Raw genomic sequence first — 16959 nt, forward strand, 5'->3', positions numbered from 1 at the left:
TTTCTCCAAGTTTCACATTAAAACCTTTCTCAGATTTATGTTTCTGAAACAATATTGTTAAATTTAACCTCAGGGAGATGCTAGAAATATTAAATAAAAGTGAAATATACTATAGTTATGAACTTTATGGGTTTTTCAAAATGTTTATGTACTTTAGAAGGCAAAATCCACTTTAAATGCTTGTGAATGCTTTTGTCTGAAATTAAAAAAGAAACAAGAATTTCAAACGTGAGGGCTTTAAAGTAAGCTTCAGGCAACAGCTATAGCATAAAACCTGTTTCTAAGTCATCAGAGAAGAACCCCAAGGATACTGCAAAATGAGCCTCCTGTAGGATTTTAGTTTAATGTAATTTTAGTTTATTATCACTGTAACATTTCTTTTGATTTCAGTGGGACTAATACTCATTTTTTGTTGTTATTTTCCCTCCTGCTTTTTAGAGGAAAAGAGTGATTAAAAACCCCTGGTTAATGAAAAATAATATCACATGTCTTGGTCCAAACTTAAGAAGTCTTAAGAAAATCTAAAGCAGCAAATCACTTCCATGCATCATCTCCTGCCCGATGTAGTGTGTTGGAGGACCAAACTACAGGCTATTCAGTGGCTGTCGAAATGTGCACATTATCTGTGAGACACGTGCTGTGTGCTCCACCTAGCTCTGTTTCTTCTGGCTGGCAGTTATTCATTGCCTAAAACAATGCACCATCAAGAGGAAAATTTATTTTTGCTCTGGTGCTTCTGCTTTCCTTGAATCTTTCTTCTCTCTGTAAAATGGGAAAATTTAATTTCCATGTCATGTTCAGATAAGGAAGAGAGGAGAGGGGAAGATTTTCAATTCTAGCTAAGCAGACAAGTGCTAGTCACTGAGGGGATGACCCAAGTCTTGCATCACTAGCTTTGAACACCAGGGGTAAATATACTGTCCTTAGTGGAATTTTGCTTGAATACCACTGGTAGGTCCCTGCACTATGGGATAACTTCACATCCTGTAGTTCTGTTCATACCTGCTCAGGAGACTGAAAATAAACAAATAATCAAAAGCACACAACAACAAAAACAGAGAAAATCAGAGCAAGTTGTTTGTTTTGGTTGTTTTGTTGTTTTTTGTTTGTTTGTTTGTTTGTTTTTGTTTTTGTTGTTCTTGTTTTTAAATTTCATTAGCATCTTGCCTAATGAAGGCAAGTCTAGAAGGGACCTGTGCCAGATTCTGGTGTGAGCTGTTGTAACAGCTATTACTGTTGATTTGAGAATGATTTTAAGATAAATATTTTGGTTGATGTGCTGAAAATCCTTGGATTGGTGTGAATCCCATGAAAGTCCATGCTGACTTGGAAGACCTTCAGTGTACAAATCCCTGACATTTCCTCACCCAGCTCCTATTATTAGCATCACACCAAAGCCATACCACAACTCCCAGACACCCAGAACCTGAAGGTGATCTTATGTGTATTGTCAATCAAAATATTTCACATTGGGTCATATTTTATGAGTAGAGTGGAATATCTTCTGTTTGAGAACTCTTTGATACCTCACATTTGCACTTCTGAAGAAGATAGGTGTAGGTCTGGTAGGCACATCATGGCAATATATAAAGCATGCTTCTGTTGTTGAATAGAATCAGCAAAAAATTTGGCTAGATTGCAATAATGAGATCTTGATTCTGTGTGCTGCTTTTAGGAGAGTGAATTTGGGTTGACCTTTTGCCTGACTCAGGGTGAATTTGCAGCGGTAACAGAAATCCTCCTTTCGCTTCAAGGTGAACAGTAAATTTGCTATGGGGAAAAGACTTGGAGAGAATAAGTACAGAAACAGAAAGTGCTGGTTTTATGAAATAGTTCCTCAGAGTTTAAGTTTATCAGGGTTTGGGGACTTATAATTAACACAAACAAGCAAACATGAAAGGCAGTTAAGCTATTCGTTTTTCCAGTTCATGCTGAGCTGACAGTGGAAAAGGTTCTCAGCCCACAAATCCAGCAGGGAATATAAATGATTGATGGTAAAAGCTTAGATCATCAACTTCAAGTGTGATTGACAGATAGTGTTCCTGGCAAAGGCCTGGAATTCAGCGAACTGGGAATGAGAAATGCAAAGTACTGACAAACAAATGACCATCTGCATTTCCCTTGCTTTTTAATCTTTCTTCAGAGGTAAGGCGAGATGTAAAAATCCTGGAGTTGTATGTAAACGTAGGCGTTTCATTCAGGTTCTCTAATGATGCCTTAGACTTTGCCAAACACATTCTGACATGTTTAGAAGTGCTACCTTACTCTTCTTTCTTTCCAATTGCAAATGTTTTTGATAAAACAGCCACTTGACCTCTTTTTTTTTTTTCTTTTTTTTTTTTTTTTCCTTCCCTTTTTCCAAGTGATTGTTCTTTCTTTATGGAAAACATGTAAATGAAGGGAGGTGGTACACACTTCCTTATTACATGCAGGAGGACAATGTTATAATCCAGAACAGATACTTCTGGGTGGAAATTTAATTCCTGCTTACTGAAAAGATTTCCAAGTGCTCCTTCTCCCCTGCCCCCACTCTTCTATGAATGTTGCAAGTTTTCTTAGAGTCTGACAATCGGGACTGATGCATTAACTATGCATCATTTAAAGATGTGCTTGACAGAAATAAAGTAGTGTGATGCTTGCAAGTTTGCCTCGCTTTGGAAATCTAACCATAATGTCGCATTGATTTTCATCTAGAGCGCTGGCTGTTAACTCTATTAACTTCAAGGAAATTGTTAATGATTGAAAACTGTACAACTTCTTGTTTTAGCCTGCTTTGCTTCTTAAAGTGTGAGGCTTCTGTGATCTGACTCAGCTTTTGACTCACGTGTTACTTTACTCTGGTTTGGCTAAGTGAGCACCCAGCAGATGCAGTGTGCTGCTCCTTGCTGCAAGTGGGAAGCAGCTGGGAGCGCCTTCCTTGGGGTGGCAGGCAGCCACAGCACAGAGAGGTTTGGGAAAACTGCATATAACAAGGGGAAACTGGGGCTGCTGGCACAGGCAAAGGGCATGACTGTAAAAAGCAAAGTTAAATTTTTAGGGTAAAACCTAACTAACTTGTGTGCGGTGTGTCATTTCCTATATAGGCAAAGCAGCACCGTAGTGTTTGTAGTTGCCTTGTACTGATTAGTCTTCGTGCTGCTGTGGGGCAGTAAAATAACTATTGTCATTTTAAGGTAGGGAAACTTGTCTGGAGATACTAAGATTGAGGCTTAGAAACAAGCTGGAATTTCACTCCGTTATGCTTGGACTACCAGCTCTGACTGTTGCTCATCAGTGATGGCACATTTCTATACTTGATAGATTCCAGAGCGTTAATTAAAACAGTTGTTTAGCTAATTGCCTGGAAGATTGCAAGTAAAAGCATATTTATTCCAAAGGCAAACAATCCATTTTTATCCAGTGAAGCATATCAGTTTTTATGGTGCATAAAAGTCGTTTCACTTCAATTTTGAATACATTGTGTGTTTCTGTCTAAATGCCTCGTGGACGATGATCTATTTTAAGTGCATGGAAGCTATTTTATAATTTTCTTTTCCATTTCTTTACAATTTTTAAGGTATCTACTGTAAAAGCATGTGTTTAAATAATTGAAAATGTGAAAAGTCAATGCCATTAAAAATGAAAAGTTGCTTACTGCACTGACCTATTGCACTACCACCATTTTTACTGATACACAGCCTTTGTAGTATTTCTGGATGTTGGCACTGTCCTATGTAAAGGAGCAGTGGTAAAAAGGATATCATTATGGTGTTTTTGCCCAACTTTGTGGGGAAAAATGTGCTTCTGGTACAGGTGGTTTCAGTGGATATATGCATTAGAAAAGGAAAGACATTACACTCCTACAAAGCATTCAAGGAAAAACTGGTCCCTGGCAGGTGGATTGCACAGGCATTTTGTGGAAGACTGGGAGCACAGTTATTATGCTACAGTGTAGCATGTCATCAGGATGGTAGCTTCTCCTCAAAGAGAAGATGCTTAGTGTCTGAAGAAGACATCACGTAATGGTGGAGGTACAGCTCAAGAGATGACCTGGGCTCTCTGGGTTAAATTTAGAAGGCATCTTGACCTCTTTATTCATGATAGTTCTCTTGATTTTCATGTAGATTTTTATGCTTGACTACTTATTTAGGGAATAACATCTAAAAAGACACAGGTGAAGTCAATAAACTAATACGTATCGTGATGCTTTGGCTTTAAGAACTACTACAGGCAAAAATATTACTTGCAAGGCAAGGGACCATCTGACACATCCCTACCACAACTTAGTAGACGTTGTGAGTGCATTTCTTTTGTTGCTTTGTCTTAGAAGAGATTTGCAGTGCTGACATAACACAGCAGATTTAAGAGAAAAGCACCATTCAAAACGAGAACAGTGTAGTTATTCATTATCAAGAGAACAGCTGAATATTCTTATCCTGTTAGCAATATATGTCAGAAAATGGGAAAAATAGTGACCATTGCCCTTCAAAGCAGCTTGTAACTTTCTCCTAAACACCCCTTCTGTGCCCATCCTGAGCTGGGGTATAACCATTGAAATCCTCACTGGGGGCTTCTGCTCAGGCAGATTTTGGTATACTTGCACCGTGTTGTAGTGCCTAGATTGGTACAAATGTCTTTGCTGTAGTATTTCTCAGTAGGAATGTCACGGGCTGTCTCCAAGCTCATTAAGACATGGGGACTCTTACGAGAAGGTTGTAAGGAAATGGCCTATTTTCTATCTTTCCGTATGTAATAACTGAATATTCTTGTCTCCTCAGTATTACTTTAATAACATCACCTGTACTTGTTTTGGACCACACTGTTTGTTACCTTAAATCTTCACTGTATTGTAGAGTGCACACATGCACAGCTACTGAAAGATTTTTTTTGTGACGTACCAGCTGAAAAGCCCCCAGAGCTGTGGTAAAGGTGGATTATTCCACTGATGATCTAGCAAACTAGACCAAGCTTACCTGAATTCTGGTGTATACTGATGTATAGTAGTGTTTTGTTACAGCCCGTAGGTGCACTGACATACAGGATGAGCTTATTGGCACAGTAGTGGGTGATACTTAGCCAGGTTAAGAAAACTTGACAACATAGATGTAAGAAACAAACCCTTTTCATGTCAGTTACAGGAAGAAAGGGAAAGGGAATTTCTTCTCGATTAATCTATTTGAAAGGGATCAGAAGAGAATATGAACCAAGAAAGAAGTGTTTTTCTTGATTTTGTTTCCAGGCAGATTTTTTTTTCTGAGTGCATAGTATAGAAGAACCTTGACCCCATAGAGGAAATGTATGTTCTTTTATATTCTTGGCAGAAATAGCATCATTATTGAAAGCAATGCTGCTTCTTTTCTGTAGGCAAAGGAGATGTTTTTGGTGATGTCTTCTGGAAGGAGTCTACCCTTGCCCAGTCCTGTGCTAACGTAAGGGCTTTGACCTACTGTGATCTTCATGTGATTAAGAGAGATGCCTTGCAGAAAGTGCTGGAGTTCTATACAGCCTTTTCACATTCCTTCTCCAGGAATCTTATTTTGACTTACAACTTGAGAAAAAGGGTAAGTAGATTTGATTTTTAACATGCTCTATAAAAGATCACTTTTATATAAAAGATGCACTGTCTGTATGAAAACCTAAGTTGTGCAAAATCTGGCATTCTTTGTAGCCTCTCTTCAAGATATTTTTTCAGAGCTTGCTTAAGTGACGTGGCTAACACATACAGTCAAAAGCCACAAGCATTTATTCCAGTGCTAATTTTAAAGGGAGATGGTCTGTTTATATCTGGAAGTTTTACTTTTCTATGAATTGGGCAGATTTCAGCATATTTTCAAACTGTCATGTACTTATGATTAAATAGTGTTAACTACGTTAATTTGTAAAACAGCTACAAAGATGTTAAGGGTGTTGCCTGAAGTTACAAGGAAGGTGGAAGAGAAGGTGTGAAATCTAATAATGTAAAATAAAAATCAACAACTGCAATCACAGTGAAAAAGTAATAGGAGCATGACTGATTCTATCAAGAGTTTTTTCTTTTATTATCAATCACGTTTTGAAATTACTTTGCCCATCTAATTAATGCTTCCATTTTCTTATCCTTGATATTTTGGCTGTCTTAATTTCTTCCTGTATTCCAGTTCAAGGTGTTTTGTCAAATGTGAATCATCATAAGCAAATATTCCATTTTAAATTCTCTGTGTAATCTTCGGTGAACTACTACTGTAGAAATTTATTAAGACTGTAATAAGTGTAATTCAGTCGATACGATATTATGGTTCAGCATAGAAGGCAATAATATTACAATGAAAATAAGTTGGAGCAGCTATACTTGTTTTAAAAGAATTTTAAAATATAAGGATACCTGAGATTATCTAAAGAAATATACTTGATAGTTCTCCATGGTAACTTCCAGGTGCCAAGTAAGTGCCTAGATAATTATACCTGAAAAAATAGAAACCTTTTCATCTTTGAAGTCTGTTTGGAAAATTAGACTTCAAGCCTAGAGTATCATTTTGTTGTTGTTGTTGTTGTCATTGTTGTTTATTTGTTTTTACCTAGTGTTGGCACACTGAAATTAAAATAGTATGGTAATGTTTTCTATCTGCATATTATCAATATAAAAGAATCTAGCTTTTGTATTGGGCAATGCAACATATCTCCATTTTCGAGATATGCAACATATCTCCATCTACTATCTCCATTTTGGTCAAATAAATCAAACCTCTGGTACCAAATCTATATAATTAAAAACTAAGAAGCAAATTTATGTACTGGAGGATTTCTTCATAAGACATTTTGTCAAATGATTTTGAGTTCCTTCAGGACAATGAGAAGACAGCTACTTACCTGGTATTAATAATGTGAGAAATAAAAGCAATGAACGACTTGAGTATTGAAATCATCTGAAGTATCTCTATCACTGACTTTGGCATGTTCTGAAATAACACTATAGGTAATGTAGTAAGATGATCTAAGAATGCCTACTTTTTTTTTTTTTTTTCTTAAACATCAATAGAATTAGCAGACTTTGTAACACAGAAGACTGTCTCCTTTAACGCTCACAGTAAGGCTAGCAGAAGCACATCATTTTGGTTCATCTCTCAGCCAAAAGTTCCGGTTTGAGAATCAAATGCCTGCTCCAGAAGTGATGCTCATTCCTTCCATGTTCATCAATGTTGCTTTTCCCAGCCCATCTTACAAATCACTTTTTAACCACAGTATCATAGTTCCTGTGCTCTCAGTTTTCTTCACCAAATGTTCCTAATAAAAAGGTACATTTTATGAGAGCAATTTCCATCCAGTTATTCAAATAATTGGATTTTAATTGAGTTGCAGTCAGCAGAAAAGTGGCGTTGATTGATAATGGAAGTGAGAGTTTGATGGTTCTAGGTTAGCAGACTGTAAATTTATTTCTTTTATTGAAAGAAGACTGATTGCAATCAGAATGCAAATGTTAAATAAAATAAATAAAGTATGCTATTGGAACTGCACAGACGTTACAGTACCTTAGAGATTGAAGATAATGCACATTAAAAGGCAGCTTGTTAGAGTTTGGAATTTAATCTGGTTTAAATGTCTGAGAATCTCAAATAGAAATAGCTCCCTGGCTTGTCGCTTCTAGCACTCCTCCTGGTCTATTTCTGCAAATGGAATTTTGTAGAATTCAGATGAACCGGTGCCTTCTGTGAGCTACATTTGTGATGTATTGCATGTCCTTCAGAATATAAATACCAGAATTACACTTTTCATTTCAATAAACACTTTCATCCCAAGCTCCAAAAACCTTCAACTAGTTGAAGGGTAGATACTGTATATTCACTCCAAATGTATTCATACAGCTTCCAAACAAATGGAAAAACAGCTTTGGTTGTTTTTTCTTTCCCTTCCCCACTCCAGCTGTATCTCAGGTATATTTTTAGTCTTGGTGACTCCTCTGAGGTGTCCCCATTTCCAGGGTGCATCTGCCTTCACTTGGCCATGGTGCTGGGTCTTATTGCATGGAACAGGGTGCTTCTTGGTCAGGTTTCCCTTAGCTGTAGTGAGCTTTAGCATTGGCCCACTGTTTCACCATATTCACGCATTTCTTGGCTGCTGGATCTCCTGCAGTGACCCCTTTGTGGAGTTGAGCCTCTGTGGCCCAGAGCAGAGCTGGTGAGCGGGGCTGACCCTTCAGGTGTTCCCCCCACATACCGGGCTCTGGCCCCACCTGCTAATGACTGTGACGGAAAAAAGTAGGCATGCAGGCATTGTGAGGCACCAATCCATCTTGGTTTTAGCTGTAAGATACTAGCTGGTCATGGTCTTAGTTGTAAGGTACCAGTCAGTCATGGTCTTAGCTCTAAGGTACCAATTGGTCATGGTCTTAGCTAATTCTAGGGCTGGATTTAGGCAAAGTAAAAAGCTGGATAGGCAAAGTAAAAAGCACCTTCCCATTTCCACCTCCCTCTCCATTCCTTGTGCTGCTTTTCCTACTGGCCTGGAGCATGACTGGTGCTGAGCTGGGAGCCCAGGATGCTTCCTACCCCCTCCCTAGCACGTGGCTGCAGTTATGAAATGCCATCGCCCGTCAGGCCTGAGGACTTTGTGACTGAGTGTAACACTGCCAGTGCTCTGTCCCTGGCGTACTGTGGCTGTCAGCATCCGTGCTCTGCAAAGTTTCGTTTCACTCACTTTCTCCTTTCTAAAACTGTCAGTCCACTGTCAGGTGACTCCCTGAGCAGTTTCCTCAAGTGGCTAAAATCCCTCACAAAGTTATTAGCTGTCTAGTTACCTCTGGCTGGAGCTCAGACTTAGAAAAAAATTTATTTTTCCTAAAAGGGAAGAGAAAGAGATCTCTAATTAACTCTTTCTGCTGCCAGTCATTAAAATTTTCATCTAAATGGAAGCAAAGGGAGAATCAGCTGCCGCTTCTGGGGCTCCAGCATCTTAAGAAACTGAAACTGCAGGCTGTGGCTGCAGGTGGCTGTGTCAGGCTCAAGGGTTTTGCAGCTGAGAGGAAGCTGACAGAGGATTTCTCAGTGTGCTTCCTACTGTAACAATGTTGTGAAATTAAAGCAGGTTAACATAATGTGTTTGTTTTTTTTTTCTCTCTTCAGAATTTCATAGCGGAACCAGAGTGTAGGCACTGGGGATATGTGGGATGGTCAAGTGACAAGCTCAGCCTTTCAGAGGCTGTACTACACAAAGAATGATTACGGATTTGGAGGGCAGCAGGCTGGATAGTGGTCTGTTTTCTCCCCAAAAATATTTAAACACTTCTTTCCAGCCTGGACTCCATAGCTCCCAGTTAGAAGAACCATAAGAAGCTTGTATGATAGCAACTTATTGTTATTTTCTTGGGATGAGGCACCTTCTGTAGAAAGGTGAAGGGCCTCTGACAGCATTTGCAGCATTCTGTTTTTGGCAGCTGTTTCTTTTCGCGTGTAGGAGCTTTGTAACCAATATTTACTTATACCACAGTGTATTTGCTCAGTTCATTCTGCTGCAACCATAAATGATGTTATAGCTCAAAAGATCGTACATGCTACATAAAAGAGAGAATTCTTATACATAATTTATTAAGCTGAGATTTCTCTAGTAAGCCATTTTAGCCTGGATAGAGATTAAATGACTAATTCTGAATTCTTTGGAGCATCATGATAGAAGTCAAAAGCAGTTTCTCCAGAAGTTTAAATTTGTGGCCTGGAATAAAATAAGGCATGCAGTAGCATGTAGGTACATTATTTGGAATTTTGTAAGATTGAAAGAAATGGCAAATGAAACTCCATTTTTACAAAACAAGCATGATTTAGTGATTTAAAGCCAGAGCTCCTAGTCAGAAGATATTTCTTGACAAAGCAGTGATTACAACAGAGTCTCCCTGCTGGTATCAGATTGCCTTAGTACATTTAGTGGTGTGCGTATTCTATGCCATCCCAACTGTGCCAATGGAAGGGGTTCCTGCCACCCCTTCTAAAAGCTATTTTAAAATATAATTGTGTTTTCTTGTTCAGCATTGGCTTCACTTTTCTTCCCTTTTATACTCTAAGGTCTAACTTGAGAGAGGACCTCTCTCAGATCAAACATTTCAGCTAGGAGTGCTTGGAGTCATGATTTGAAATCTCATGGGGCTTGGCAGCATGGTGTTTGCAGATGCAATGGCCTTGTATTTTATCTTTCCACGTGACAAGTTTTCTGATTTTTTTTCACAATGTAGCTTCAAAATGGTATCCTAGAATTCTTTCTGATATAGAAGACTGAATTGCTGGAACATTTTAACAAAAGTTTCTTAAAATAAGGGAAAAGAGTGAAAAGTTTTTATTTTAGAATATTGGCCCATTTGTTGATGGATTTCAGAATTGTCAAACTGACAGGTTTCTTCTTTCTGGTCTGTTTGTATTCACTGAAATAACCCCACAGACCCTGCGGGATGAGGGTCTTGATTCTTGACTGGCATACCTCTCACAGCACTGAAAATCCAGAGCATTCGATATGGCTAAAATGTCTGCATGGCTTTGTGGTTTGGGAGTTACGCCATATTTGCTGAGCAGAAAGAAAAACTGTCATTTTCCCAAGAAAAATGTCTAAATGTAAATAAACACAAGTGCTCACTCTGTTCTTTCCCACAGTGCTTATGAAAAATTATTCAAGTAGTTGAATGTTCTTATATTCCCTGTTTCTCCATGCCAATCTAAGCAAAATCTATTTTATTCTGCTTCCTCATAGGTGTACTTCATATTGCATTTTCTCTCTGACCTTGGACACGTTACTCTAACTTTTGTCTCTGCTTAACAGATAACTGTCTATCTAGCTCATAGAGTTTTGTGCAAATGGTCCTTATGCCCTGATCCTGAAGTGCTTTGAGGAATCTTACATGTTGTTAGGTTTGCACATCTGCTGTGTATTATTTAAACAATGTGACTGAATGAATTAAAGCCCCATGCTCTAGGGATGATGTGCCCTTCAATTTCTTCCTACTCATCTCCTGCAGCTTGTTGGAACCCTTCAGGTAAAGCTTTAATACCTAGAGTTTGAGAGGATTTGCCCAACTGCAAGCACTTACTATTCATGTTTCTACAGTGATTCTAAGTATTCAGACCAGAGTAACTCCATTACCTTTCAGAGACATCACCTTAAAGTTTACTTTCCAAAACTTTCCAACTCTAAAGTTATTTCTGTTCTATTTAAATCTCTATGACCTTGAGCTTTAGGGTTCTATGCTTCTGCAGAGAAGGACTGGGCTACAAACAATTGATGTATTTTATGTAATGAGAATGTATATATCTACAATAGCACGACAAAGTAGGAAGTTATAAGACTACAAAATTGGTCTGTTGCTTGCATTTAGTACATAACACATTTTCAAGTAACTTTTAGCTGTAACCTAAATTAATCTATGTGGGTAAGTATTGAAATGCTTCTTTAAAATGTTCTTAAATAGCTAATCCCTTCAAAATTGATTAGATAAATTCATCATTTATTTGAGATGCCTTCTTCTGCTGTTAATAATGAGCGGGTCTTCACACATATGGATGCTGCAATATAATGTCTGTGTAAGTGTTATAAAAAAAGTAACTTAGTTTATCGTAACAGAGCAAAAAGTGTATTTCCCCAAAGGAATATTAAATTGGTGAATTTTTGGTAGGTCATTCACTAATAAATTGCTTTAAACTAATGTAACCTAGTGATCAATAAGTATTAATAACCATCTATAAATGAAACTGGTGGAAAAGCTGGTAAGGATGAATTCTGAATTTGAATTCTGACCTTTACAAATCATGTAGTGTTTACAAAGGCTTTCCATATATGGTAAACCTATTCTGAGTAGATGAAAAATCCAGCTGATGAATTAAAATATAATTTATCTTCAGAATATTTGAATCTTTTAAATATGCATATTCTGATTTTGTGAAGCTATTTTCAAATGAGTAATAGAAAGTTAACATAAAAAATGGTTTTCTCTCATTTTTAACATGTACCACCACCCACAATAGTTCGTTTATCCCAAGAGAAGAAAATGTATGACTTTGATTTCTCCCCTCCTCCACCCACACAGACTAAAGCATAGAGATAGTTTTAATATAGATAAAGGTTACTTAGTGTGAACGAGGATTCCTCAGAATAGCTCTCCTGGTGCTTTTTAAAGTAGAAAATTTATTTCCTAGGTTCTAGGAGAATTCTGAATGTTGGCCCACCAACTGGGACAGAAGATGATAATCCAAGGGACAGTTACAGCTTCTCTTACACAGTCTGGGAATCAGGTCTTCATTGCAAAAACAATGAAATTCTTGCTGGTACTTTTACAGTAAGAAGGATCAGTACTTAGCTTAAACTGGTATTTTTCTCACTATTGTGTTTGCCTATATAAATAGGAGAAGCATAATTTGGATATAAGGGAGGCTTTGTGTAGTGTGATTCCTGTTTTCAGCATGCACACACACTGCACTGCCACTGCTTTCAGTTAAGCGTAGTTAAATTTAGTCCAGTTTTGGACTATGCTGGCACAGAGAAGGGGGTTGCTCCAGGCAAATTCAAAGAGTTTCTATGCTTTCTTCAAAGCTCCAAGTCTGTCTTCTGCTTACCATAACCAAGTGGCTGTACTTTCTAGATCTCTGTTTTTCCTTTTTAAATTATGGTGCCTGTCATCCCTGTTTATGTATGTGTGTATATACATATATAATGACTGGCCTACCTATTGCTGGATCCTCAGGTAAATCAAACACATAACAGACACATTTTCTAACTACCAATGCTGCCCAGGCTTCTGCCTGTTTGTGCCATGTTCTAGATCATAACTGCACTGACAATTTTAATATCTTGGTAACATTTGTGCCCTTGTATTTTGTGATTGCCTTCACCCTGGTGCTGCACACACTATTGAGCATTACTGACCAAGCAAAAGACAAAACAGTGACCTAAGATCCTTCTGTATATTTTTTTTTTCAACTCTAAAAATGATCTCTGATGTCTGTGGTCTAGGAATATAGGTCTGGGAAGCATCTGACTCTAAGACAAACTCTTACTAAAAGGGTGTGATTTCCTGACATAACAGCTTCGGTCTTGTGGTCTTCTCTAAGGTCACTAAAAGCTTAACTCATGGTACTGCAAGTCCAAACACTCAATCCACTCAAGCTACTCCATGAAGGAAAGAGAATGTTGTTAGCTGTGCGATATGAAAGCTGAGTTACAACGGCAAAGCTACATCCCTGAGCATCAAACTTTATGGTCAAAGTGATCAGATGGGTCCTTTCTTCAGCTCTCCAGTGAAAGCTGGAATAGCTGCCCCCTTTTAAAAAAAGAGAGAGAATTAAGGAAGTTTTTCTTAAACTATGAGGCTTTTATTTTAACTGTGAGCTATTGCCCGTCAAGACAAATGAAGCTCTTTTCCTCTTTGCCTACTTGCGTCAGGTCTCGATACCACCTCCAAGGACTCAATTTGTTATGCACCATGATGTGCACAGAGCAAGTAGCTTACCTTAAACGTGACAAATGTTAAGGCTTCTTTTTAAACAAAGCCATTTCCCAGCTTGATTTATAAACACTGGGAGGTATCTACAGCATTTGTGTTCAACTATCCTATGTGATTATACACCTGCTATTTTTCCTATATGCATCCCTGAGAATCAGCTTTCTAGTTGTCTTTGAACACGCATCTTGCTTAAGGGATGCAGCTGGGACTGCACCACATTCGTGAGTCTCAAGCCTGCCTCAGAAGAGTAACACAGGGGATGCGGTGTCTGATGTAAACCTGCTTAGCAGGCTGCTGCCCCATTTCATTATGTGGAATTGAAGTGTTTGACTGCTGACCATGAAGTGGAGTAACCTTTAGGTGTGGCCTTGCGAAGGTTTTTGATTTTAAAATACAGTAAGCTTTAATATCATGGGAATGAACCAATTGCAAACAAAACTTGATACGGCCTGTGGCATTTTGCCAGTCGCCTGCTATGACCATAGCTACCCACTATTGCCACAGCTAAGTCAAGTGGTAAGGAAGGCATTGTACTGGGCTGTGGCTTAGTACAAGAACCTACAGAAATATGGTGAGAGTACAATCATGAATCAGCCCCTCTTTCTTTGGTATTATTTTTGCACCAGGCAACCATGTTTTTTTTTTTTTTCTTCTTGAATTGTGTGTGATTGCCTCTTCAAAAGAAAGTGCATTATCACATGAAATTCTTGTTTAGATTCAGATTTTCAAACAGAAATGGGATACCCGACACTGATGTAGAATATTAAAGCCCTGTACAAATGAATGTACTGAGTGTTTTTAGGATAATTTTTCTAAATCAGTGAATTGGAGAGGGGACTTAGCACTGCCTGAGAACACTTTTTATTCTCCGTCTTGCTTTCACTTGTTTTTTTTTTTTTGTTGTTCCAATTCATTTTCTCTTTCCATCTATTACATTCCAAAATGAGGTGTGAAAGTCAGTGTCCTGTGTAAAGGTACTTGCATTTATACTGAGTTTAGAAATATCTTCCTCAGGTGAAGCCTACAGTGGTTGGCTACTCTGGGTATACTTACTGTCCCCATATAGAACTTGAAATAGGTACAGCATGATCCCCAACAACTGTGCAGCTGGACATGTAGTGATTTTAATTAACCACATGCTCAAATCCATTATCTCTCTATTCTTCCCTAAGTTAGCTGTGAGACTGCATAATATTTTCACCAGCTTTTTATCAGGAGTTGTATCTGCTTAAGCCATTTTTAATTAATACATAATTATGAATGTGAAAACCTGGCACTCAATTAAAATAGTACTTGATATTCCAGTAATGTATGGTTTTGTTCCCATACACTTAGGTGTTTCTTCTTTTTGTAACCACCTTCTGGGGTCTTCTTGAAATACAGAGAGCAAAAAGCTCAACACATGCCTTGTTCTAAGCCTTTGTACTTTGTCAGGCCCCATCTACGAAACATCTATAGCACGTGTTCCCTGGCACCATGTAGCTTCAGAACAACCTGGTCTTTTCTTGCAATTCATCTAAGATACTGCACCTTCATCTTGATATTCCGGAGGATCTGCTTCTACCATCCTGATAAGCTTCACCCTTGGTCATTTCTCCCATATGCTCTGTAATAAACATGCCATGCAACAAAATTATTTTGTGATTCATTTGCAGAGCTGACATCAGAGGATCTAAGAAAATTTCTGCCAAAATCATTTTGTAACACAGTGGATGATTTATTTTGAAAACTGCCTTAAACATTGTCTTTTTTGTGACAATGCAGAAATATGTTCCCCCCCTTTTTTTTTTTTTTTTTTTTTTTCCTTTATTCTTAAAAAATGCAAAAATCTCAGGGCATTACTTTTTAAAAAAGTTAATGACATACCCAGCTGCACCAGAATAGATGAATCTGTTTCTCCAGTCTTCAAGGTTGATGGCTATTGTTATTTTGTACAGAATTTCAATAAATAATGTCAACTCCAGCGTTTTTGCACTGTTGCAGAAGTGAGGCATGTTGCAGTCTTCCTATAAGTAATAGGATGTGCAATTTGTTAATTGTTTTTCAAGGTTTCACTGTTACTTTGCAGGAAAAGTGTTATTTATGGCCAGTTATTATCTTGATTAAGGAACACAAAATTGCTGTTGACTTCCATCACATACTTGATAAGATAGTTTAGACTAGAACTGAACTATTAGGATGGTGTAACCCTTACTCTTTGCTATTAGAACTGTGGTATTGTCTAGAAACATATATTTAATTTCTCTTGCCAGTGTTTTTAAATTGCTCAAGCAGCAAGTCTTGTAGGACTAAAAGTTGTATCTGGCAGTTCAATAGCTTACATGCATTCAGTGATTATCAGTGAAAGAGGAAATTCACTTTTAGTCCAATGACAAATTCATTGGACTAAGTGGAAGAAGTAATAATGAAAAGCTTTGATTTGGGATGTCATTTGGGAACAGTTCTATCCTTTCACATAAAGCATTATGATGTTCTTTGTCAGTAACATTCAAAACTGTAATTTGTTTTTGACAATCAAGGCAGTGCAGAAATGACCTTCATTGTTTATGCCCACACCACCCTCTAGCACAGATGCAACCATGAAGGGAGTTTGAAAATCTTGATACTTATGGTTTTTATTGCTCTGTTATTTTTATGGTATGCAGTATATTTGTTAGTGATATGAAGGCATAATTTTGAAAATAGTTTGAGGAAATTCTTAACGTGCTCTCTGAAAATCTATCATTAAATATTGTGTATTGCTTGCTTCACCATATTTTCCAGTCAGTAAGATCATCCAAACCCAATCAGTGTCATTACAGAGCTGTCCAGGAAGGCATACTCTGTAGAATAATAAGGACCGTCCCAGACCATGTGGATGAAGTAAAAGCAATTAAGACCTGAAATTGTCTTATTCAACAACTTGTCCCCTAGCTGGCCATCAAGTAAACATTTCCGATTACTCTATTTGCCATCCTTTTCTGCCAGAAGTTGCAACACGACATCCACAGTGTCATGATCCCTGAGGAATGCTATTAAAGCAGCCAAGAGAACAACATGAAGAAGTCCAGAGCACCTTCTAGTGATGTTATGGTACTTGAGGTGCTTTCTCAGCTACCCTGACAATCCAGGATCACTCTAGTACCCAAGTGTAACCCTACCAACACAGCACCTTGTAGGTAGTCTGATGTGAGACCATGGTGGCACAGGCTGCATTGTATCTTACCATCACAAAGCTTGCTAGAACCAGGTGTACCCAACACGCTTCTTCAGAAGCTGTGTGGCGTGGCTACAGAGCCCACCTCTCCCTGCGTCATGATGATCGTCAAAAGCAATCTTGCTCAGTATTTCTGCATGAGAACCCAAGTGGGGCATGATTGATCCTGGTGCTCCTTCTCCACCCGTGTAAGCACGAGTGACAGAACTGCTTTAGGGACCAGAGATGTGGCACTTGCATCCTGCAACCCTCCCACTGCAGAGAAGCGTGTGATCAAGCTGGAGGCTGCTGCTCCACAGTTCCTGGATGAATGCCACATGGGGGTTTGTCAGACTAT

The 16959-nt window shown here is 38.3% G+C and overlaps 1 protein-coding gene across 4 annotated transcripts in view; it reads left to right on the plus strand.

Annotated features, from left to right (window-relative positions):
- Nucleotides 1–16959, plus strand: part of KCNH1 (potassium voltage-gated channel subfamily H member 1) — a 185080-nt gene that overhangs the window by 102926 nt on the left and 65195 nt on the right. For 3 of the 4 annotated variants that reach the window (XR_014690875.1, XM_084512990.1, XM_084512991.1), the window contains exon 10: nucleotides 5344–5540. Coding sequence is in view for 3 of the 4 variants with exons in the window: in XM_084512990.1 (XP_084369116.1) it covers nucleotides 5344–5540 (197 nt within the window). In the remaining variant the exon portion in view is untranslated. Of the gene's footprint in view, nucleotides 1–5343; nucleotides 5541–6994; nucleotides 7537–16959 lie in introns of those variants that run through there. The other variant, XM_084512992.1, reaches the window with a different exon arrangement.

The sequence above is a fragment of the Aythya ferina genome, assembly GCF_964211825.1.
Source record: "Aythya ferina genome assembly, chromosome: 3".
In the NCBI taxonomy this organism is placed as follows: Eukaryota; Metazoa; Chordata; class Aves; order Anseriformes; family Anatidae; genus Aythya; species Aythya ferina.